Here is a 25,173-nt window from a genome sequence, read left to right as displayed (position 1 = left end):
TATAATCACTCACATTTGTCACTTAAAATTTTGGGGCTTAAAATCTAAATTGAAATAGATTTAAAGTGAAACACTGCAGTTTGAAAGTAATGTGCATTGTGGCTGGCCCCAATGTGTGTGGATTGGTGGCTTATTACAATAGATGCATTTGTGGAGCTTGGTAACTGGCATCTATGTGAGGCATTTTGGCTAATTATGATGAATGCATTTGTGGGACATTGTAGCTAGCATTGATTTGGGACATGGTGAATAATTGTTATGGATACATCTTTGGGGCACTGTAGCTCGCAACGATGTGTGGCATTAATGGATGATTGTTATAGATGCAATTGTAGGACACCGTGGTTGGATGTTATGGTCATTACGATAGAGTAACTGTGAATTCGGAAAGAAATAGCCACGCAGCACCTAAGGTGCCATACACACCTGCCTTTCCTTTACCTCTCTTACTTATTTTAGCAGCACACATTTGTGCTGTTATAGCCACAGCTCACATGTCTGGGGTCTGTTCCCCAGGAAAATTTGGACAACATTGGGAAATGAGAGATTAGGAGATCCTGGAAAAGCATGCCATCTGAGAGTGCCTGTAGGTCAATGTCCTCTTTTGGAACAGATGTGGAGAAGTCAAGCTGCTGAATGCTTCACATGGAGTATTGATGTGCTAAGCCAGATAACAATGGCGGCTTTAGTGATGCAGGTTGCACCAGTGGCTTCCTAACATGTAATATAAAATAACACTTAATGAGCTGCACAATCTGCAACATATTTATATTGATCAAGGCCTCCCATGTGGCTGAGGAAGGGTCTATCAGGGACCAGGTCTTGGGTGGAACTCAACACCCATACAATATTAATTACACCCCCATTAACTGTGGTGATTTCACTTTTGCAGAGTTTTGGGTGTTTCTGCGTTAGATCAATCACGCTCAGTCGACTGTTTATTTCCTTTGCGCGTTTAATAAGTTATGACTCAGGCGGGATGATGCATGGAGGACACCAGACCTGCCAAGGATTGCAGCTTCAATGGTGTAAAACAAAATACGACATTTATGACATATCGCAACTTTCTCATCAAACATCCGTCTGATGGGGTCACAGGACCGGATGAATGAGCACATTACATATTTGATCATTAGGACTCGGTATGCTTTGCTGATGTGGAATCTATGAATCTATTAAACTTGGGCAAATAAAATGTTGGCACTGGCTGGGTTTCAGCTGTGTGTTTGTTTTGTAGCCACTTCCTTGACGTAAGCAGTGTTTATTATTTCATTCATGCCCTCGTCCCACCACTGACAATTCCCTTACACCCCTCAATAATGGCGTTACAATATTATGTAATACAGCTGACTACTTCTGGCATCAATAGACCCGGAGAAGTGTCTGAGGAATAGCAGAGAAGTGCTCACTAATACTGGCATGCATTCATTTTGGTGTATATGATTTTTGCACTAAAATTCACTACTTTTTGTGGACTCTATGCCCCTTTTAACACTTTTCAAAGATGCACCTGGTTAGCTGTACAAATGAGGTGTTAGCCATACATATTTTTGCAACTTTAGAGAGAAAAAAAGGACATAATAAAGTGTCACCCTCTTTCCCAAGTCTATATTGTGGAGGAAAGGGTTTTTAAGGGGACCTTGTAAAGTCCTTTTAACTGCATTGATAAATTGAATGCAAATTACAGCAAAGTGTTGCACTATGTTTGATAAATTTAGTGCATCCTCATAGATTAAATCTGTCTACAGTTTTTTGCTATGTAATCTGACAGCAGAACCATGATGTAAGGACACAGACCAGTTATAATCAAGACAATTAAAAATTGTTAGGTAGGTACAGCACTCTTTCCAGTGTACCAGGGCCTAAACGCATCTTGCGTGGCCTAAACGTGCTCCCATGGCTGCAGTGTCTCCGGATTTGTCTCCATCAAGCACATCGGGCCGTCATTGGTCAGTGATTACACAGTTGCCAGCAGCAGATATTGATGATTTGCCCAAGTACATTAAGCGTGGCAGAACCTTCTTAAGATGACCATTATTGAGATTGTCCACTACTTAAATATTGATGGCCTATCCTTAAGATAGGTTATCAATGTCTGAACAGCCGAGGTCAGTCACCCACCACCCCCACCGATAAGCCATTATCGGTGCTGGCAGTGGCAGCGGGTGGCAGGAAATGCTCAGTTCTGGGGCTGCCCCGTCTACTGATAGCAGCTATCTCTGGATACTGCACATCCACCTCCCATTAATCTGAATAGTAGGCGGATGTGCAATACCTGACCGTGACCACTATCAGAATACGAAGTAGCTCCAGGACCGAGCATTTTCGGTCACCTGCTGCCACTGACACTGAGAAAAGCTGATCGGCGGGGATGCCAGGTGTTGGACCCCGGCCTATCACACCTCATGACCTATCCAAAGGATAGGCCTTCAATGTTTAAGTAGTGGACAACCTGTTTAATAACCTCAGTGATAGCAGCTGAGGCTGTGCCAGGATTTCTGCATGTGGCTCATATTAAATATTGCATCTTTTGAGGCATTTCCAACATTTTGTTTCAACATTGTTCATTATTTGCAGAACAGTAATGTTTCCATTCAGTAATTTTCATGATTCCATGACTTTCCCTTATTGTTGTTGCAATTTCATTGTTGAGGATTGTATATAAAAATACATATTTCATAGTGAAAACACTGTTAAACAGGTCAAGAATCCCACATTTAACTTAAATTGACTTTATAGGAATCTCTATATCTAATATACTAATACGTGTCTGTGGTTTTTTTTTATCTCACATTCAGTGATGATTTCATAATATTTCTTAATAGCTGCCAGGGCTCCTTATCTCTGATATGTAGCCTCTTAATCCTCTAGGAATTAAATTCTTTCAACCTGTGGACACCACTAGGGGGAGCTGACTGCATATTGCTTATCCATTGACCTTGATGAGTGAGCTCCCCCTATTGGTAACTGCAGGTAGCTAGAATTTTATTGTTTACCTCTGTGTCCATGCGGGGGATTTGCAGCTCTGTATTGGAAAAAAAAAAAAAACTTTTAATTTAACAAAATTTATGAAAATGAAAACATTTTATCAGTGCAAAATATAAGACTTATAATGTTATGATGTTAAAATAGGAGATCCTCTGAAAAGCAGATGTTTATTTTGCCATTTTGCATTATTCTCCACACTTTGCCGTTACTGAGCCTACATATGTGAAGTTAGTGTCATCCTGCTGTATAATGTACCTGCATGAAGTCACAGTCTTCCCCCAATATGAGGTGATTATATATGGAGCATATTGCAGGATGATATATACGTTGATTACAGCGGATGCATCTATAATAAACAGAAACTTTGGAAAGCTTTGTGTTGCTCAACTGTATGAGCATGGTGATTAATGCTTATAAGAAGTGGAGAGCAGCTTCTGAGGAATGGCAGGGTTGGAGAAGTATACAGCCAGTGTTCAGGCTGATGATCCTCCCACCCCATGCAGGAAGTTTGCACTCATCTGACATCAGCACAGGGCTTGATAGAAAACAGGCAATGCTTGTGCGGAGCTCAGACTAGTGCTGAACAGTAGAGAGGACAGGACAGGCTGTTGCTGCTGCCCATGATGAAGGAGCATTGCTCAGCTTACAGTACAGTGTGTCTCAGCTGCGGTGGTGGACCTGAAGCCACCATGCAGAGCCTGGAGCCTGAATATATGTCCATGTGTTTGTTTACAGAGGAGTCCTACCAGAAACTTGCCATGGACACTCTGGACGAGTTGGACTGGTGCTTGGATCAGCTGGAAACAATTCAGACATACAGATCAGTCAGCGAGATGGCATCAAATAAGGTGAGTGAGTGTCTGCCATGGACCACCAGCGATGTCCTATGTGTGTATTTACTCTGTCCGAAAAATATCCAAAGGAATATCTAAGCACATGGAAGACTACTTATTGGCGAAAGAAAACTATGTAACATACATTGCAGGGAGTTCACTAATACTGGGGTCTCTCGCAGACCATTGGAGTAAGCGCCAAGATAGTAAATTTGGCGCATCTTGAACTATCTTTGAGCCACCATCTAATAACTATGCCACTGTGATCAATGAAAAATCGGAGGAGAGCAGAATAATTTTAAAAAGTAGCCCATATTTTTCCCAAAACTGGTACAGGTAAATGTACAACTTTGTATCTGCAAGAAACCTGTAGCAAATGGTTTCATAAGTTCTCCCCAATATTTCAAATAAGTGTCCATTCAATAATATTCTGGTAATGTCCCTATGTGGCTCTCCAGCTGTTGTAAAACTACAAATATCTGCATGCCCGATAAACACAGGTAAAAAGCCACAGGTTGGCGACCACCACATACATGATGTGGATTGGTATAAATCTTCCACTGTTATGCCATTGGCTAGTAAAGGGTATTCCAGTTGTGGTAACAGCATGCCATGCTAGACAATACACAGGTTTTTACATGTATATTCTTTATGAATTTTCAGATTTTGTAATGTCTGTCATTGGGAGATGAAAACATGGTATATCTATATACAGTGCAATGACAAATCGCAGAATACCTGAATCAAGCACACTGGGAAATAAAGTCCGGCACCAGTTGTACAATTGTGGAAAGTTAATGATCCTTAATATGTAACACGGTGGAAGTTATAGTTACCTAGAACCTAATCCGTAACAATGGTGTATAAAGAAGTGCTGATATGGTGAAAGAAGCAGAGAGAAGTTTGTGCTTTGGAGCAATATCTGGCTTAGCATTAATTGAGTGTATAACTTTAAATCAAGCAGATATATTATAGGTCCCTTTTTGTATGATTAATAGAGAATTGACAGATTGTTGCATCTATAACACTTTATTAACTCCAGTCAGGCTATCAGATGTGTGGGGTATATTCAGAGGGTTTTATCAGTTGTCTATGATGTTATCTGAGTACAGTAGGTGAGGTACTTTGTGTTGTCTTTACTTGAAGGTCTTTGGTTTGGACACTGGTATTGATGACAACAACAGGCTAGTTATCCACATACATATTAATGTATATATAATATGTACATATATGATATTTAGACCTAACAATTGCTTGACTGAGCTTTATTGTACATTTGTCATATCTTTGTACTGAGTGTTATATTGTGCAGTTATCATATCTTTGGACTGACCGTTACTTTGTACATTTCTTGTCTCTTTGGACTGTTAGTTTTGTGCATTTCTTGTGTTTTTGAACTGACCATTACTTTGTGCATGTGCATTTCTTGAGTTTTTGGACTGACCATTACCTTGTGCATTTCTTGTGTGTTTGGACTGCACATTACTTTGTGCATTTCTTGTGTTTTTGGACTGACCATTACTTTGTGCATTTCTTGTGTCTTTGGACTGACCGTTACTGTGTGCATTTCTTGTGTCTTTGGACTGACCGTTACTGTGTGCATTTCTTGTCTTTAGACTGACCGTTACTTTGTGCATTTCTTGTGTCTTTGGACTGACCGTTACTTTGTGCATTTCTTGTGTCTTTGGACTGACCCTTACTTTGTGCATTTCTTGTGTCTTTAGACTGACCGTTACTTTGTGCATTTCTTGTGTCTTTGGACTGACCGTTTCTGTGTGCATTTCTTGTGTCTGTTCATTTCTTGTGTCTTTGGACTGACCGTTTCTGTGTGCATTTCTTGTGTCTGTTCATTTATTGTGTCTTTGGACTGACCGTTTCTGTGTGCATTTCTTGTGTCTTTGGACTGACCGTTACTTTGTGCATTTCTTGTGTCTTTGGACTGACCGTTACTTTGTGCATTTCTTGTGTCTTTGGACTGACCGTTACTTTGTGCATTTCTTGTGTCTTTGGACTGACCGTTACTTTGTGCATTTCTTGTGTCTTTGGACTGACCGTTACTGTGTGCATTTCTTGTGTCTTTGGACTGACCGTTACTGTGTGCATTTCTTGTGTCTTTAGACTGACCGTTACTTTGTGCATTTCTTGTGTCTTTGGACTGACCGTTACTTTGTGCATTTCTTGTGTCTTTGGACTGACCGTTACTTTGCGCATTTCTTGTGTCTGTTCATTTCTTGTGTCTTTGGACTGACAGTTACTTTGTGCAATTTTTGTGTCTTTGGATATTTGATATATCTTTGTACATTTCTATTCTCTCTGGACTGCACATTACTTTGTGCTTTTCTTGTCTCTTTGGACTATTACTTTGTGCATTTGTCGTATCTTAAATGTAATAATTTGTCTCCACCAGTCCTTGACAAACAGCTTCAGCTATCTGCACTCGCACCACCTCTGATTACCGATTAGGAGGGTATTACAGAGATTTCAGCACATTGCAGTGACTGCCTCTGACCACTTTTGGTTGAAGATTGTACAAAAAAATAACACAAGACGCTGAAGATCAAAGCCAGTTTGTTAAGTTTTTACAAGCTATAGACCTTATACATGTACAATAAACATTGATTTTATAGGAGTTGTAGAACTGCAATTTTAAAGTACAGCCATGTTTTCAAATTACATATTGGATCTTCGTATTACAGATGGATCAGAGAATACATTTATTGGTGTATTAGAGAGACCGTTTAAGAATGTATCAGAGCTGGATTTTACATTTTTCTTTGTGCTTTGATTGTACGATAATATTACTAAATTTCACAAATTTGTAAGGGCTGAATTTTACAGACGTGTCAGAACTGAATTAAATGCATATAATATTATTTTATAATAATATTATCACTGCCATCACCATACCAGTTAGAACACAAATGTGTAATTGGGATTATTATTACTACAAACTGACCACCTACTTCATGATGGTGTTGAATCTTTATCATTGGTCTTTTACTAATTGAAGTTTTTGGTTACAAAGCTGCAGATCTGGTTTTGCTTTACGACACGGCAATGACATAGATTGAATAACAGTTATAGGATTGACATACATTTACTAAACAATCTCAGTTTCCATCACTGACTATAATACCGCTGACCAGATTTATAGATCTACTGTTTTCCATTCAGTTGCTGGGAATATAATATCCCAGTCGCAGATTATAGTGGAGCTGGTTTTCAGTGCACTTATTTACTAATACAAAAAATAAGCCCCAAATAATGAAACCCAGCAAGAAATGTATTGTATTTTTAATAAGTTGCCGCAAAACTGCAGCGTGATCTAATTACCACTATGAAGTGCAAGGGTCCCAGCTCCTAAAGCCCTATCATTCAAAGATAAATTGGGATGCACTTGCCCTTTAAAAGTGATAGACCTAGGATAAATGTCATGTGCTAAGTAGCCCCATATAATACTATGTAACCACCTAACAACAATATGAATATACTCTCCTGTTTCCCTGAATATAAGACCAACCCCTAATTTAATCCCTGGTAGGATTTTTGGGGCTTTTTTGAGTATGCTTAAAATATAAGCCCTACTCCAAGGATAAGCCCTAATTGTGGTTCCATAAGGAAGTGTCCAAGCAGCTAAAAAAGTTAAAGAATACAGAGGAATCTTCATCACAGAAAGCATACATCCCACATGTAGTCTGATAATACTATATATGCACTACATAGCCCCTTAATATTACTATATACTGTATCTACTATGTGGCCCCTTTATAATCCTATGTATATGCAATGTATCCACTGATAATACAATGCAGCTTTGTGATGTTACCAAGTAGCCCCCTGATAAACTGTTGCCCAATGATAATACTATGTAGCCCGATGATAATACTATGTAACTCCTGGTAATAATATGTATCCCAATAATAATACTAGTTAGATCCCTGGTAATACTATGCAGCCCCCTGGTAATTCTATGCATTGAATGCTCATAGACACTTGTTTTGAAAACAGGATGTTTCGTGAAAGAATAAGAGGAAGAGATTGGGAATGAGTAGAAAGAATGAGCAGGACCCCCCTTTCTCCAATAACACTCTAAAATGTGACCCACCTTCCTGACACCTCGCTCCCTGAGTTCCTGGCCCGGCGTTACCCCGGCCAAACTACGTCATGGCAGCAGGAGAGTGGGCAAGACACAGCTGTTAAGTGTGACTCCAGTTTCCTGTCTCCTTCCTGACTTAGGTAGAAGAGACTATGATTACAACAACAAAAGCCTCGGCTCTCTCCAGACTGCAGGGGATTAGCCAAATTGATTCAAGACATTTCGAGACATTAGATTTCATGCAAAACCTTGTTCTGTGTGGAAAGAAAACACCCAGTGGGTATTTATTGTTTAGGAAGCCAGTGTAACGTCGGAGGTGGGGATAGGAATATTGTTCCAATTTCACCGTCTGGAACTTGGATTTGACCTCGAGTGCGGAAAAAAAGTCTTCGCTTGATTACTGCGGGAATGGTCTACAATTCATGCAAAGCAAAATATTATTAAGTACTGGTAAAACAACGATGTGTTCCTGTTTCACCCAAATGTTATGGGTCACATTGGTTATTGCAAAAATAAGTACTGTGGCTGCCATATGCAATTACAGAAAAAAAAAAAAAATAAAGTTTCCTAATTTCGGTGTAGCAGAGCTAAAGTCATTCTCTGTTGGGTTCTAACAACACAATAAAAATATAGCAAGTTTTTCTATCATATCACTGTGAGTTATGAAAAATTAAAAAATTACAAACTGAGCTCTGCTACATTGGAAGGGACAGTACACTTTTTGACTTCATCCTGCAGTCAGGGACCATAGGGAATCTGTGTGATGTTGAGATGTGGGTTACTAGCTGTGCTTTACCTTCAGGTTGTCTGATGAACGGTCCAGGCCAGTGACACCTCCATCCCTGAATGCAGCCATTGTCCCCTCCCGACTCAGAAGGGTTATAAAACATAAGTCAGCATGTAACATGACAGCTTGGCAACTGCCATCCGGATTTTTACTTCCAGGGAGCCGCACCGGAGGTTTGGAAATGTTACTTGCAGGATAAATACTTTTTTTGTTCGGTCACTTTTTCCTGATTTGCTGCAGTTAATTAACTAGTGAAGGAATTTGGAAAATGTGTTTGCCAGGAGGGTTTACTCAACATGTTTGTCCCTTTTATTTCAGAATTTTGTTTTTGCACTGAGTCACATAGCACATAATTAAAATTACACTGCCGGGATGGTATACAGGGCTAGAGGGGTTATGGCTATTGGCAAGAAAACATACAACTTGTCTGGACCTTATATAGAACAAATATAAATTATAGGAGCTTTATTTAGGGGCCTCACTCCTCAAATTCGGCCTCCACTCTCAAACATACATCCAGTGCCTTCAATAGCAAAATCTGACCACAGTTTGAGATGCCTTTGTCTGGGAAGGTAGCGGGAAGGAAGCTGCATTAATACAGAGGACACAATAGACAGCTGAAACTGCGTAAATTACTTCCTGTTTAACCTCTTAACATGCAGAAGAAATAAGAATAAGGAACTCATCAGAGGTCCGGCCTGGAGCACTTACAACATAAGTTTAACACATTACTGGATCTGTTCATCATCCCTTTAGCAGACTGCTTGGGGCCTACATGTTTACCTGCCTTACTACAGTCCAAGCATCCTCAGCCCCTTGAGCAGTTGGTTAGATTATTTTCCCTGGGATAAGCGGCACAAGAGTTGTCTACCAGCCATTCAACCCTCTTCATTCTCAAGTGAAATTTGCTCTGTTTCTTGTCAAAATGTTTCGACCACTAGTTACCTACTCAATAACCTATGACGATGGCAGATCATGAGCTACTAGACCGGATCTCCATTGCTTATTTTTTAAATGAAAAAATATAATCAGAAAAGCCAAGCCTGGATAGTCCAAGTTTCACAGTGGCACAGACGGAGTAACTTCAATAGGTGGCAAACGAGAAACAGTTTTGTTTGTTACAGAGGAAAGTTAATTTTTTTTGGGATACCTATTTTCCCTGAAAACATTTCCTGGTCTGTTGAAGTTCCTTTCCCAGAAGAGGATGAAAGCAACTTTGATTTACACGCTCAATCTGAGGTTTGTGCTGGATCATGACTTATGACATTGTGGTGGTACTTAGCTGGAGCAGACCAGCATTGAAGAACACCATGCATATCACTATAAGCAGCATCAACCAAATGTTTTCTATAATTCCATGACCTGCCAACCCCACAGCTCCACCACAGGTTCAACACCAAATATATTCTAGTCTTCTCAGATCTGTAAAACAGAGCAACTAATTAGCTGCCTGTTCCCGTAGATCCACAGTAGCCAGACAATAAATTCTAGGAAAGAGGAAATTGATGAAAAAGACAAGATGTGACATTGGTACAAACAACAGAACAAGAATTAATACTCTGTAGCTGCCCAAGAATCCTCCTTGGAGTACGTGTATCTCAAGGCAAAACAATGAAACAAAGGAAATTCAATGAGACAATAGGAAGGGCATTTCTGTCATTAAAATGGGCAAAGGCGTAGATTACTTTTCCCCAGCATGGTGGAAGGACACGTACGAGGCATTGTGGACATCCATCTACTGCCTCTGTCAGTCACTTCTAACGCTATTTTTGGGCTCTGGGCCAAGAGCCTATGTGCCTCTCTGCACAGCGTGCCGGTATCATTTGTTTTGTTAGACTGCCAGGGTAGATAGTTTGCCCACTAATACGTGTCACTTCCTCTGCCTGCTGCCAGGTTGTTTAGTCTTTCTATTACAATTCATGCTATATGATTTGCCTTTAAGATAACAAAGCTTTTAAGAAACATTGGTTCATCCTGCGGCCCGTAACAAAAAATACTTTGTTTTCTTTATCCTACAAGCAAGATCACGTCCCCATCTAGTAGAGGACTGTAGAACTACAACCCCCAGACTCTGTTTTTTTTTTTTACAACTTTCTTCAGCCATAGGAGGGAATGTTTGACCTCCCTAATTCTTTTCTGAAAAAAAAAAATGGGCCTTGAGTGCATAGGTTACCTACCTGCTGTCCTGGCGCAGATGTAACAGATGAGTTTTAGGATATAAGTAAACTAAGTAATGGCTGAAAAATATTTTTTATCCATAGATAAGTGCATGCACCATGCAGGAAAATGCACGTACAGCCGGTCAGTATAAATGGAAGCATATCCCTTAAACTCTCTGCATGTACTTTTGCTTTAACTTTGTACTGAGCTCCATAGACAGCAGTGAACAGCTGTGCAGGGATCCTGAAAAAACTAAATGACCTCTCAAGATGGTTGTCACTCAGTGTGGGAAAGCTGAGACTCTCACAGCCTGTGACACCACACAGCAGAGGGATATGTGCAGGAGTCCAGGCTTTGTATCATTTGTTTAGTTGCTCTGTACATCCTGAGCCGCGCCGGGGGGCTGCACATGCTTCGTGTCCCCAGTCGCACACAGTCCTGCTTTATTCTGCAAGAGTTTTGCAAAACGATTAACGTCATCAGAAACCCACATGAACCATAAAACGAGAAAAGTCTGTAAACCACTTCCTGCCAGGCCTGTCTGTGATTATGTGTAGTGTGTGCACGGAGGCCGGGGCCTGCCACACAGCTCTATGAGATGATAGATCAAAGGGAAGCCTCACGTATGTTTATCTTTCTTTAGACCACTGCGTAGGTTGGAATTAATGCACAAAATACGTGGAATTTGTAAAAGACGCACATCTTTATCAGATCTGCAGGGTGGATTTTATATTTGGTGACCCTAGAACACTGTATCAAGGGATTAATGAAATAGCAGCTCCATTATTATTGGAAATAAACTCTTTACCACTAGAGTCGTAAATCCTGTGCCGAAGTAAACAGTAAAATATGATGGCTGGCTATAGCAGCCGGCATGCTCCAAATATATATATATATATATATATATATATTATATCTCAGAAGAAGATATAACTAAGAAATGGCTGAACACAACCTTGTAAAGGGTTATTCTGGAATAGACAACTTTTGGACACTTACATCAGTCTCTCAATATGCCAAGCAGGTTATGGTAAATTTTGGGTTGAAGACCACACCTTCTCATGTTTTCTCCCCCTCCATGCCTATCATTTGCCCCCTTCATGCCACCTACTCAACACATTGAGCAACAACTAACTTATCAGGATTGTTGATTTTCATTAAACTTCAGTGGAGCTAACTTTTTCGGGAATCTGAGGTCTTACCTTTTTCTGAAAGCTTTTTGAATATATCATTAGACCACACTTAAACTGAACTACAATGCCACACGCAACCTGCAGACCTGCGTGGCATTGTTTTTACTAGAACTCAACCATATTTTGATTCTGGTATCCCCTTTAAGTAATTCACTAATTTCTGATTTTAATGGGAAATTGTATACAATTACACCCCCCTCCATGTAGAAATTCCCCGTCTCTGTAGACTGCCCATTGAGGTTATTAAATGACTCTTACGTTACCGCCATCAGATAGACCCCAGACAGAAATAAGAAGGCTAAGTGAAGTGTATTATGTCATCTCCATGTGTGAACCTTCCTCTTAAGTCATCTTAAAGGTTGTGGTTTGATTAGAAGTTGAACATAAAACTTCAGCCGGGGAAACCCCATTTAGGTCAGGCGCATGTTACATCTGATGAATGTCAATGAAGCGCGTTAGTCACTGCTGAGAACGTGACATTTTAGACAAGACCCAAAAATCAAAGCCCGACGAACACCAGAATCTCAGTCCAGACTGTCAAGAAACTGAGCATCTTCCAGTTTATGGATTAGTTGTTTTTTTGTGCCATTTCTGTCAGTCTCGGTTATCCAACAATTCATGAAAAGGATATTCACAGAGAATTGTTCAGTGATCTGTGCAGAAAACACCATGCGACCTCCCCCTTTAGGGATCTCCAGCAAATGGCAGCAAGAGAAACTGTAGCTAGGTGAATGGGAAATTTATACTCACACGGGTGAACATGAAAACGTGATGCGCCCTGTATTCAAGGGGATATCCTATTATAAAAGGATAAAATCACACCCCTGTCGATTCTTAAAGGAATATTAAATCGAAAGTCTGCAGCTAATATCGTAGCAGCATCTTGACTGTAATCAACATCTGGAGATAGAATCTGGACTCCACAAGTTTGAGTCACATCACATTATGAAACGGCTGACAACAGAGAACAATATATTATATATACAGTATATATATATATATATATATATATATATATATATATATATATATATATATGTATGTATATATATATATATATATATATATATATTATATATATATGTGTATATATATATATATATATATATATATATATATATATATATATATATATATTAGATATATATATATATATATATATATATATCTCCTTCCACTGCACAATTAAGTTTAGAGGTTGAGTGACTTTAAATTAGAGTACCCTCTGTGCCATATGAACCCCTTCAAAACTCTCATTAAAGGGGACCAGGTTTTGAAATGAATAGTTTTCTCAGATGTTATGATTTTCTGATTATAGTTTTTTTGTTTTTTTTTAATCTATTTTCTGTACATGATGATAAGAGCGGCTATCTTGTCTGAGCCTCATTTATCTATATTTAGAGATTTGCTTTACAGCGGCCACATGGCCCATTGGATAAACTGTTCAGTGTCATTTATGGGGAGCTTGTGGTGGACACGGTCTTCACATCTATGCAGAGGTCCATTGTGCAGGGAGGGGAAAGGTGAGGGGTGACATCACCTATTGTGAATGGTGAATCCTATGTCATCTATATGTAGGTGATGCATTTCATTGTAATTCTGATGATGGGGACAGGACTTCTGGGGGACAGTGTTGTGGGCCTGCTCTGTACGGAGGTCACTGTGCAGAGAGGGGAAAGAAGTCGGGCTCACATCCACTTTATAAAGTCCCTGAGCTGCATCTGGAATGAGCATGGGGTATTCGCCATTGTTTTCATGTAGTAAGCACAGGATCTTTGTTTATCATGGGCAGCAAGGTGTGTGCTGAGTTTGATAGATCAGTGGCTCAATTGGCTCATCAGTGGCAGATATATGTAATACCAATGGGTATTATTTATGACTTGACCCAATAAGTGCCAGGCCCAAAACAGAAGGTTAGGCATGTAGTCACTGCCCACAATTGTATGTGATCAATAGTGTTAATTTACAGCCATGGTGACATACTGAACTAACATGGGAAAATTCTGCAACAAGGCTATAAGTTGCACCATACCGTCCAGTGCAAATTCCCTAATCCAAGCATTGCGAGTGACCTTTGCAAAACACAGCAAGAATTCACCATCTTTTAAATTTCTTGCAATCTAGAAAACTGGGTCAGCTATTTGAGGCAGGAATTTAGGGCACTGCGGTCCAGCGATCTTTGCTTAATGTAAAGAATGGATGCACGGTGACAGAGGTGGAGACCTCCATCCATTGGGGGCCAGATAAAGGGTTAATATGGAAGGGGATGCCGTGGAATCCCACAGTGAGAATGATTGCAGGAACACCATATTTAATGAATGATTTCATCTAAACAGGAGCAGTACAGTACGGAGGCTCATGTGATGCAGTTGCCATGACAACAGAATATTCCTTAAATTGGCTGGATTGGAAGCGGCTCCTGGGTTTGCAGGGATTTGCACACTGCATCTCTAGGTTTCCCACGAATAGAGCAGATTGGGAGGGAGGGAGGGGGGATATGTAGCGGGGGTGATGTCATCCTCAACCAGCCGAAACTGAATTATTTAACACAGGCAAAAACAATAGATCCCAATATTATCCCAAAATTTGAATCTGTTCCTCTTCCTTTAATTGCATCATTGTAATAATTAGATTGCGTTACTATCATGAGGTGAGAGGTATAAAAACCCCTCTATAAATCCTATAGAAATTGCATGTACTTTAATATTGCTACATATTTTGCTGACTAGAAGGATGCTCTGTGAATGCAGCGGTAGAATCAGACACTTTTTGCTACATTTTGGCATTTGCTAAGCCTCAAAATAAATTGCAGTGATTTCCCAACAGTGAAGGGTTAAATACCCAGGCTGAGATGTGCCACCTACAGGGGTGGTGATGCTCTATTCAATTATGCAGGGACTTCCACCATCTTAATCTCTCTCCGTTCAGAGCGATGGTGCACCAAGACTGACAGCCCCCTCTCCATCGAATAATTATTACTTCACTGCATTGCTCAGCTGAGCACAACTAATGTGATACAGAATCCCCACTAAAACCCGGACGGCTCATGGGCACAGAGTGCTGACATTCGGACGGCCGCCTGCACTCTGCCATCTGCATCCTTTGTGCTATCCCTGCCCATAGTTTGTGCTCGGCTACCATGGAATTAAGGAGCTCTCTCCTCCCTGAGCTAAAGACATTTGGGATCCGGGAGCCATGTCCCAGCGGTTGATCATTATTTCTCTGCTTGCCACGAAAACTGATTTCCTGGGATCTACTGATCGCTTTGGAATTCCTCTGTATGAGATCTGAATTCTTTGCAAGGGATCTGCTTTTAAATCTGGGGACGATTCCAAAATGCCTGAAGCAAATTACTTGCTTTCTGTGTCTTGGGGCTACATCAAGGTGGGTATCTTTGGAATATGGAGACCACCATGAATTCATATGGGCATATTATGTGTGCATGTGTGTGTTTCCTTTATTCGCATATTTTTATTGTTTTGTATTGCACTATATAATGCACTATATTCTGTGTTATATATTACCTTATTTACTATTTTATTACAACATACAATGTTTCATTTGGGCATACTAAGCTGAACTGTATATTTTTGGAATGCTCCATGCATGGTTTTGCCTGGTCGTCCATTTCTCATCATGCAGTTGGAGCGTTCTTTATTACAAGATTTGCCTTAAATGATGATTTTTCACGAGTTTTTGCATTTGGTATGCTTTCTCTATGAAGTGATATTCCCGAGTTTGTGCATTGTTGAAATGTGATTAGGGCAGCAATATTTGCGCTTTACACTGTAAAGCAGAGGCGATGTCACGTGATGGTCCTGTATCTGCTATGAGCGAAGATGATCACGCTCATCAATCACATAGAACTTTAATGTTTTATGACTTGTGATATTCTCAGTCTACAGTTTTGGACCTGGACATGGGATCCGGAGATTTTTATATTGCTAATTATTTTTGTAGAGATCTAGGGTTGAGGATCATGGCGTGTATGTGACCTTTTTAATGAATAAGCACAAATAATCTTGTGTTTGTATATGTGACTAAATCTTACATTTTCTTTGTTCTAACAGTTCAAGAGGATGTTGAATCGGGAGCTCACCCACCTCTCCGAAATGAGCCGTTCAGGCAACCAGGTGTCTGAGTATATCTCCAGCACATTCCTGGGTAAGGGCGCCTTTGATTTACTGCATACCCACAATCCTTTGCCAGGTTGACACAGCTCTTGTTAAATGACCATTATGAAATCGCTGCAGGCAGGTGAATCTCTTTATTCCAGTGGAATTCCACAGGAACTCCCTCGGATTTGTTAAATATACTGTAAAGGAGACACGTCGTGCAGCCTGAAGAGACATCGTGGATATTGCGCTTAAGTTCACATATGAATCAGATCTCAGCAGATATCTCACTACACTACACTCCTTGTGATGAATTAAGATCTTTCAAACTCAAAAAAAAAATAACAATGACTTGTATGCAGATTGTGCTTCAATTTGGAGAGGGCCAATGATTCTCCTTCCTGACAATACATAGAATGAATCAATATATATTATATACACTGGACCATAGCTGGCAGCCAATTTGGCCTCCACAGAGTAAGCCTTCTGGCCTACAGTCCTGAATGACAAATCTTCTAATGGATCACTACTAGGGATGATCGAATACCTCAAATATTCGGCTTCGCGAATATTTGCCAAATAGGTCGCCGCTATTCAACTATTCACGAATATTCGATGCGCAATGTAAATCTATGGGAAACCCGAATAATAACTATTCGGAACTATTCGGGCTTCCCATAGACTTACATTGCGCATTGAATATTCGGATAGCGGCGACCTATTCGTCGGATATTCGCAAAGCCGAATATTTGAGGTATTCGATCATCCCTAATCACTACGTAACAAGGCAGATCTGTCATTCAGAAAACTGAAAAAGGTTGTAAATATTTATTTACAGAAACTGTTTTTTAAAGATATTATAGATTAGATACATTTAGGTACAACATAGTTATTAGCTATTTGCTATAAAGATTTAAGATATATAATTAATAGATTTAGGCATTATATAATATTGTATAGCAAGATTAAAAAAAAAAAACAAAAAACAATAATAGGCATCACTTCCATAAAGACACGGTGAAAAAGGTCACAATTTATTCCATGCCAAAAGTTTAAGACATTTTGGTGTCAATAATGTGCATTTCTTGCTCGGAGCCTAAATTTCTTGTAGCATGGAATAAATGATCAGCAATATGGAAGTGCTGCCTGTTTTTCTTTTTATATTTTGGGGCCAGGGGTCTGGGGACCTGATTTGTTGTATCCATGTTCTATTTGGATTTTAGATTAGTGCTGCTTTACTTTGTGAATATACAGTACATACATTGGTAGAATAGGAGTTCTGCAGTAGTCAGCTGCCCATTACCTACAGTATTTGATATGTATGGCCAGAAAGACTGAAATCACACATGCAGTATTTAATGTAAATTTTGGTGCCAAAGTCAGAAGTGGATCCAGGAGGAAGGAGATATATATGTTCTACCTATATATTCCTTTTGCTTTTAAATCCATTTCTGGCTTTAGCTCAAAAACCTATACAGAAAACTGCTTGTGTGATTGGATTTTCTTAATTCCAGCGGGGGTGGCATAGGGCTTTACAGGGAAGGATCTGAATAAGAATGACAAGTGGGGAATCCCTTATCTTGCGGATTCTAAGGGCATGAGATGTCATTTGAGATGTAGAAGGTGACATCATACTACATATAAACCACTGGGATTCATCAATATTTCCATGATGCACTTTTCTTGGGATGCCTTCTGGATATGACCGGAGATTTCACACGCTCTCCAGGAGATTCCACGCAGGAACTGCTCATCAATTCTCCCCGTCTAAGCTGCGGCCCAGAGGGAAACACCTATTACTGTCAAAGTGATGGCGCAAGTGAATAATAGCTGCTTTCTTTACTGCAGCGCTCCAGACACAGCTGCAGATCAGCTCAATTATTCTCTATTGTGCAGAGGCTTTAATTAAAAAGCAAGCGCATATCTGGGGCCCATTCAAGATGGCCACGTGCAGGCGAAGAGGAATGTGATAACCTACTTTATCACACCTCTCAACCGTCTGTCCACCAACCGCAGGGTCCATGGGCTCTGTTGTTATGACCCTCTGTGCACATCATCTCGGATAATTATATAGTAGTGCTATTATAGCATTATTTTTGTGCAAGGGATCCCCTTCATGAATCTAAATGATGTAATAATCATGTGCATTGCAATTGCAAGTGATTAATGATAGTGTTTCCTTCTGGGCCGCAACTAAAGGCCGCTTTACACGCTGCGATCTTGCTAGCGAGATCGCTAGCGTGCATACCCGCCCCCATCGTTTGTGCGTCACGGGCATATCGCTGCCCGTGGCGCACAAAATCACGCGGACCCGTCACACATACTTACCTGCATAGTGACGTCGCTGTGACCGGCGAACCGCCTCCTTTCTAAGGAGGCGGTTCGTTCAGTGTCACGGCGACGTCACTAAGTGGCCGCCCAATCAAAGCGGAGGGGCGGAGATGAGCAGGACGAACATCCCGCCCACCTCCTTCCTTCCTCATTGCTGGCGGGACGCAGGTAAGGTGAGTTTCCTCGTTCCTGCGGTGTCACACGTAGCGATGTGTGCTGCCGCAGGAACGACAAACAACATCGTAACTGCAGAAGCAACGATAATTGAGATTAGGGGGGATGTCACTGATTAGCAATTTTTTTGCAACGATTCAAAATCGCTAATAGGTGTCACACGCAACAACATCGCTAATGCGGCCGGATGTGCGTCACAAAATCAGTGACTCCAACGACATCGCTTTAGTGATGTCGTAGCGTGTAAAACGGCCTTTAGACATTCAGATCTGTTTAGTTATTTTGTAGTTATATCTGATTGCGAAGAAGCAAAGTGATAACCAAAGTGTCTTGCAATGTAACTCACTGCAACCAGCGGCTACTGTATTAGTTTGAAACTAAACAGATCGGTCATTCAGGAGTCTAGAGAAGCTGTGTGACTTCTCTATGGGAGATAAAATGGCTCCAAATTACCCAGACTTCCTAGAAATAGCTATGATAAAGTCTGTATTTGTCTCCTTTTTTTATTTATTGATTTTTACACATTAATCCATTTTTTTAACTAAAATGTAATTTTTGATTTTTTTTTTATTGCAGACAAACAAAATGACGTGGAGATCCCGTCCCCGACACAGAAAGACCGAGAGAAAAAGAAGCGACACCAGCTGATGACACAAATCAGTGGTGTTAAGAAGTTAATGCACAGCTCAAGCCTGAACAACACGAGCATGTCCAGATTTGGTGTCAAGACGGAGCATGAAGATCTGCTGTCTAAGGTGTGGCTACACCCGATGATAGCAGCCCATGGGGAATTTGACTTTCCTTCATTTAGGCCACTATAATCAGTGATTCAGATAATACCTTAAGTGATCAGTGTTCAATTACTTAATGTATCTAATGTACCCCCCTGTATCAAACATACCAGCAATCACTGGGGCTCATAGTCTATCTCCACAGCGGGCCCCCCCCCCCAATTTACCTATATATGACCATGCAGTGTTCTCAATGGAGGGAGGGTAGCAAGACAGGCAAGTGCCAGACATAGCTGGTGGCAGCCTACATCACTCCTGAAAATATAAGGACCATGCATGTAATATGCCTGATCCTTCTTTTCTCCAACATCTGCTGTTGGGGGATATCAAGAAACCGCCATACCTATCCAGCAGATGTGAATAGTCATCTAATGAGTATGGCATCTTATGGGGACCCAGTACCATAGCCGTTTTTCCTCCATATGTACGGGTTAGGAGTTACTACGCATTCATAAACTGAGATTATATACCTTACTATAGAGACTTTTCTTGCATTCTAGTGCATTGCCACATCACATCAATCCATTTTATTAGCATTTTTTCCTTAGTTAATATTGATTTTTTTTATTCTCAGGAATTGGAAGACCTCAATAAATGGGGATTAAACATTTTTAAGGTGGCAGGGTTTTCTTGCAATCGACCCTTGACCTGCATCATGTACGCTATATTCCAGGTAGGTACCATATCATCCTCGTGTATCTTATTCCTTGCATCTCCTTTATGTCCCTGGTTTCTAATGTGTGCTATTATTCTTTTTTACAGGAAAGGGATCTACTGAAGACATTTAAGATACCGACGGATACACTGATCACCTACACAATGACATTGGAAGATCACTATCACTCAGACGTCGCCTATCACAACAGCCTTCACGCAGCTGATGTTACACAGTCCACCCATGTGCTGCTATCTACTCCTGCTCTAGATGTAAGTACTAGTTGAAATACACAGGTATGATGGGAACTTGCATCATTCGGATAGAAGTAAAATTGTCTGTGAGCCCAAATTTAAGCTAATAAAGTACTAACCCAGAGGACACCTTCAAATAGCTGTCCTGTCCTCATTCACTTTCTTGCACTGCATTGGTGTCACAGCATCCCCTAGTGGGAAGAGTAGGTATGGGAATAATCAAGAAGTTCTCTGGACAGGATACACATAGATACTGAACATTATCTGAATCTTTCAATAATTTTATATTTTCTTACAGGCTGTCTTTACCGACTTGGAAATTCTTGCCGCAATATTTGCAGCTGCAATTCATGATGTAGACCACCCTGGAGTCTCCAATCAGTTTCTTATCAATACAAGTAAGCTAAGCTTTTTTATTCCTTTTGTTTTACTGATGCAAAGGATTTTTTTACTTTGTATTGCATATGGGAGCTTGAATCTTACTTAAAATTTGCATGTGTTCAATATCTAAGTCAGAGCTCATTTCTTATTGTTTGATTTCAACTCTTTTGGCTACTCAAGATCAAGCTCACATAAAATAGTGCAGAGCATCTCTGGTGTCCTCTTAAGTTGTTAAAAATTGTATCCACTTGTTTCTCAGTTAATGTAAAACTGGTGACTATCAGTAAGGCCACCATTACAAGGGTTGCCACCTATCACTCCCAGGTATGCAGCAATATTTTAAAATTGCTGTCTGACAACCAAGTAGAAAGTATAATGGTAACTATATTTGTTGTCACTCCCTAATCGACACTTCAGAGAGGAGGAGACCGTATACACTTGTGATTCCCAGCATTGTAGACAACGCGGAGAGCATTTTGTGTCCAGATAATTATACTCCTGCGTTCTATTTCAGACAAAAAGGTAGTCTATGGGGGTGTCCTGACTCCATTCTTACAACAGAAAAAGAATGGTTAAGCATGTTGGATTTAGACATGCCCACTCCTTTTCTTCCCAAGGAAGATAATACAAGGCAAGAGATGTCTTGTAACATTTTATTTCCCTCTCCTTATAGTGAACACATGCACGTTTTCCCATGTTGAGCGTACATAGGTCTGTGGGAGTCAGGAAAATAGGTCTTAGCTTAACCATTATCTGGCAGACAACTATCTATTGTGTATAGCAAGCTTTATTTTGCAGTCTTTACCTGTCTATATGAATGGCATAAAGATTTTTACACGGTCTACTTTTCTCCCAGATTCAGAACTTGCACTGATGTACAACGACGAGTCTGTATTAGAGAATCACCATCTGGCAGTGGGCTTTAAACTCTTACAAGAAGAACATTGTGACATCTTTCAGAATCTTTCCAAGAAGCAGAGGCAGTCCCTCAGGAAAATGGTGATAGACATGGTAAGAATTGGGAGCAAGTTTAATTATCAGTTGCTATAAAAGGAGCCGATCTCCCGGAACATTTCTCAATATACGTCCTGTATGTCTCCATAGGTGCTTGCAACAGACATGTCCAAGCACATGAGCCTTCTGGCTGACCTGAAGACAATGGTGGAAACCAAGAAAGTGACCAGCTCCGGCGTTCTCCTGCTTGATAACTACACTGATCGCATACAGGTAATTAGCAACAGTTTAATTCCAGGAGCCCTCTAGCTCCATCTCTGCCACCGTTAATGCCCGCTGCTCTGGCACCACAGAGCTTAGGATCACTTGGGGGATCAGAAATTAGCAAAGGATTTAATAAATCACACCAATGGAATTATCAGACAATAGACCATTCACAAGAGTACGAGTTAGTGCCTGGTAGATTCAGGTATACTCCCAAAGGTCTCTTGTTTCTAGAATAGTGTGATAAGAGATGGAATATTTTTTTACTGGCAGCAGCAAAAAATGACAAAGGCATGACTAGACGTCAGGAAATAGTTGCTGCTTGTCTAGAAGAGACATTTCCTATGCAGAGCATGAGGCAGTTAATCCACACACTAAGCTCACGGTTTGTTTAATTCTTATTTCAGGTTCTCAGGAATATGGTGCATTGTGCTGATCTAAGCAATCCCACAAAATCTCTGGAACTGTACCGGCAATGGACAGACAGGATAATGGAGGAGTTCTTCCAGCAAGGAGACAAAGAGCGAGAGCGAGGAATGGAGATCAGCCCCATGTGTGACAAGCACACAGCTTCTGTGGAGAAATCACAGGTATGGTCTGATGTTGTATTATGAAGTACCAATGGTTAAGAAGAGAAAAGGAGTCCCAGTATGGAATCCATCCTGTTATGTCCATGTGCCCAGATAAACATTTGATGGTCCTTGAGCTCACAAACATGTTATTGTTTTGATGGCAGAAATAAAATGTCCAAGTGATTATGACAGGAACTTCTCTGCAGATAAGGGTTAAGCATGATATAAAAATAACTATAAATGTGTAATCTAATCTTGCATTAATTTAAGGTTCAGTTCACACCTTGTTTTTTTGCACATGTCTGGCGTGTACTCTGAGAAAGCTCCCAACAATCATGCTAATCAGCCCGTATGCCCAGTCTATTCTAGAGTCTATTCTATTGGCAAACAGTGCGGCCAGTATAAAATTATTTATTAGTGTCCAGGAAGCTGAGATATAAGCTGCTGTCGCAGGGCACTTACATAGTATTAGAGCTACTACAGTTTCTCAGTGCTGTCTGTGACAGATTTAAAATAATGAAGACTAAATTTTGCCTTTCTTTCTTCTAGGTTGGGTTTATTGACTACATTGTTCATCCATTGTGGGAAACGTGGGCAGATTTGGTGCAGCCGGATGCTCAGGATATTTTGGATACATTGGAGGATAATAGGAACTGGTACCAAAGCATGATACCTCAAAGTCCTTCTCCTCTTTTGGATGAGCACGATAAGGATTGCCCTGGAGTGTCTGAAAAGTTCCATTTTGAACTTACCCTTGAAGAAGAAGATTCAGAAGGTCACGATAAAGAGGGGGACTGTATTAGTTATTATAGCAGCACCAAGACACTCCATATTGTGGATCCGGGAATTGACTCTCCAGAAGGTGACACGGAGATACTGACAGACGATACATCACCTCTGGACACATAGGTCGTGTCTGGGTAGAGAACTCAGAAAGGGGAGAGCACGTGCAAAGCTGTCTTGTTTTGACAAGCATGTAATCTCGATCTTAGGCCTTGATTTAGCCTGGCTAAAAGATCTTTCCTGTTGCTCGTCAGTGGAGCTGTGGTTAAGGATGCTGAAGTGAAAGATTGCTCAGGAAACTTAACAGATGATGGACGTAATAATCATTCAGGATCGTTTCCGAGGTGTAAGAGAGAAAGAAAACAACCCATATTGTTGTGTTCTGATAACGGCTTGGAAAAAAAAAAAAAAAAGTCAAACTGTTTGTAGACAACAAATGACACAAAACTGAGAGAATTTTGTTTGTTTTTTTTTATACCGTGAAATTAATGAAAAAAAAACAACAAAAAACAAAAACTGATAGATACTAGAAGTTATAAATTGGTAGGTCTTTGTTGAAAAACCCTGTCCAGCTGTCTGAGGACGTGTGTGCCTTTTTTGTAAAACTTCCATTGTCTCTGAAATGCCTATTAATTACACAATATTGAGTGTAAGCAGAACAAAGAATAATGTGTATATTTAAATTCTCTTTCCTGAAAGAAGCAGTCTTCCTTTTATTGTGGGCAATATATGTGAACTCTTATTGCATTTATTCTTAATCGCACAGAGAGGTTGTCTCTCTTGTCAGTGTCATTCCTTCCATACACCTGAAGTCATTTCATATTTGCTTGTTCTGTGTTGAGATTTTTTTAATGTCGGGTTCTAATAGAATCGACCAATTCTGCACAATATAATAAGAGGTAGCCGTTTTTCTTGTTTTGTTTTTTCTTCATGTGCATCCACTACAATTGAGGTCTATGTATCAGAAGGCAGTGTGTAATGTGATGTGTGTTTGAGACCAACTTCTGCATGATCCCACTTTTTAATTTCTCCATACTTCCTCCCCACCTTCATTGGCGACACCATCTTTTTATTGCACTGCCTAACACGTACTTTACTGTTTATAACAGTGTATTTATTATCTATTATGTAAATAATGTACCGTTTTGTAAGTTATTAATTTATATGAATTGACATTGCCTGTCACTGGTGGTGTTGATTGTGTAGAAAACTCTAGATGAGAGTTACATTTTTCTTGTAATTTTTTTTTTAATTAGATAGCCAGCCTGAACAGTGACTCCCAAAAGACATACTGAACCCATGGCTAGTGTCATGGTAGACCAATCCGAAAGAGAACATTGAATTTTAGAATGATTAACTGAGTGAATTCGCTCCTTGGTACCAAACAGACTTCTATTTTTATCCCATATTTTCTTCAAAAACTTGTAATACTCAGAAATTTGTGGTCCTTATGTATTTGTTAATAATATATAACTAATTATTTTGATGTGCAGATTTTTTTTTTTTAATAAAAATAAAGAAAAAAAATGTCACGCATCCTGAGAAAATATATCTCTTGTCTCGGCTTGTATAATGTTTTGAAGTTTTGGTCTAATAAGTGGCTATCCCGTGTTTGGGATAGGCGCACTGACTTGTGCATGAACAATGGGTCTGTATGTCTGTTGACACTGCATTGTTCCAGGTGTGGATTTTATTTTGAAAAGTTTCACACAAGGTATGTTCAAGTATTGTATATTGTGCTAAGATGCATTCTTAAGATTTTTTACATTAAGTGAATAAATCAGAAGCATGAGAATCTGACGGCTGCATTGTCAATTATTCGTAGTGGGCTGACATTAGGAT

The 25,173-nt window shown here is 40.1% G+C and overlaps 1 protein-coding gene and 1 long non-coding RNA gene across 3 annotated transcripts in view; one reads left to right on the top strand and one right to left on the bottom strand.

Annotated features, from left to right (window-relative positions):
- The window catches only part of LOC142248915 (uncharacterized), a 198,391-nt gene that overhangs the window by 42,116 nt on the left and 131,102 nt on the right, over positions 1–25,173 (bottom strand). The gene's annotated exons all lie outside the window — the stretch shown is intronic.
- On the top strand, positions 3,555–25,126 carry PDE4B (phosphodiesterase 4B). Of its 2 annotated transcripts, none has more exons than XM_075320338.1 (10): positions 3,555–3,836; positions 16,128–16,221; positions 19,254–19,432; positions 20,043–20,141; positions 20,231–20,395; positions 20,676–20,775; positions 21,615–21,769; positions 21,863–21,985; positions 22,384–22,566; positions 23,098–25,126. In XM_075320338.1, the coding sequence occupies exons 1-10, from the start codon at positions 3,609–3,611 to the stop codon at positions 23,455–23,457; spliced, it is 1,686 nt and encodes a 561-aa protein (XP_075176453.1). In that variant the 5' UTR covers positions 3,555–3,608; the 3' UTR covers positions 23,458–25,126. The 2 variants fall into 2 exon arrangements, with proteins under 2 accessions (XP_075176453.1, XP_075176454.1); XM_075320339.1 differs by lacking the exon at positions 3,555–3,836 and adding an exon at positions 14,937–15,441.

This window comes from Anomaloglossus baeobatrachus, chromosome 8, assembly GCF_048569485.1.
Source record: "Anomaloglossus baeobatrachus isolate aAnoBae1 chromosome 8, aAnoBae1.hap1, whole genome shotgun sequence".
In the NCBI taxonomy this organism is placed as follows: Eukaryota; Metazoa; Chordata; class Amphibia; order Anura; family Aromobatidae; genus Anomaloglossus; species Anomaloglossus baeobatrachus.
This window is presented reverse-complemented; position numbering and strand designations above follow the sequence as displayed.

Coding starts and splice junctions, on each gene's coding strand:
- PDE4B (XM_075320338.1), top strand. CDS start 3,609: ATGATGAAGGAGCATTGCTCAGCTTACAGTACAGTGTGTCTCAGCTGC. Junction 20,396..20,675: donor TATCTACTCCTGCTCTAGAT/GTAAGTACTAGT, acceptor ATTTTCTTACAG/GCTGTCTTTACCGACTTGGA. Junction 20,776..21,614: donor TCAGTTTCTTATCAATACAA/GTAAGCTAAGCT, acceptor CTTTTCTCCCAG/ATTCAGAACTTGCACTGATG.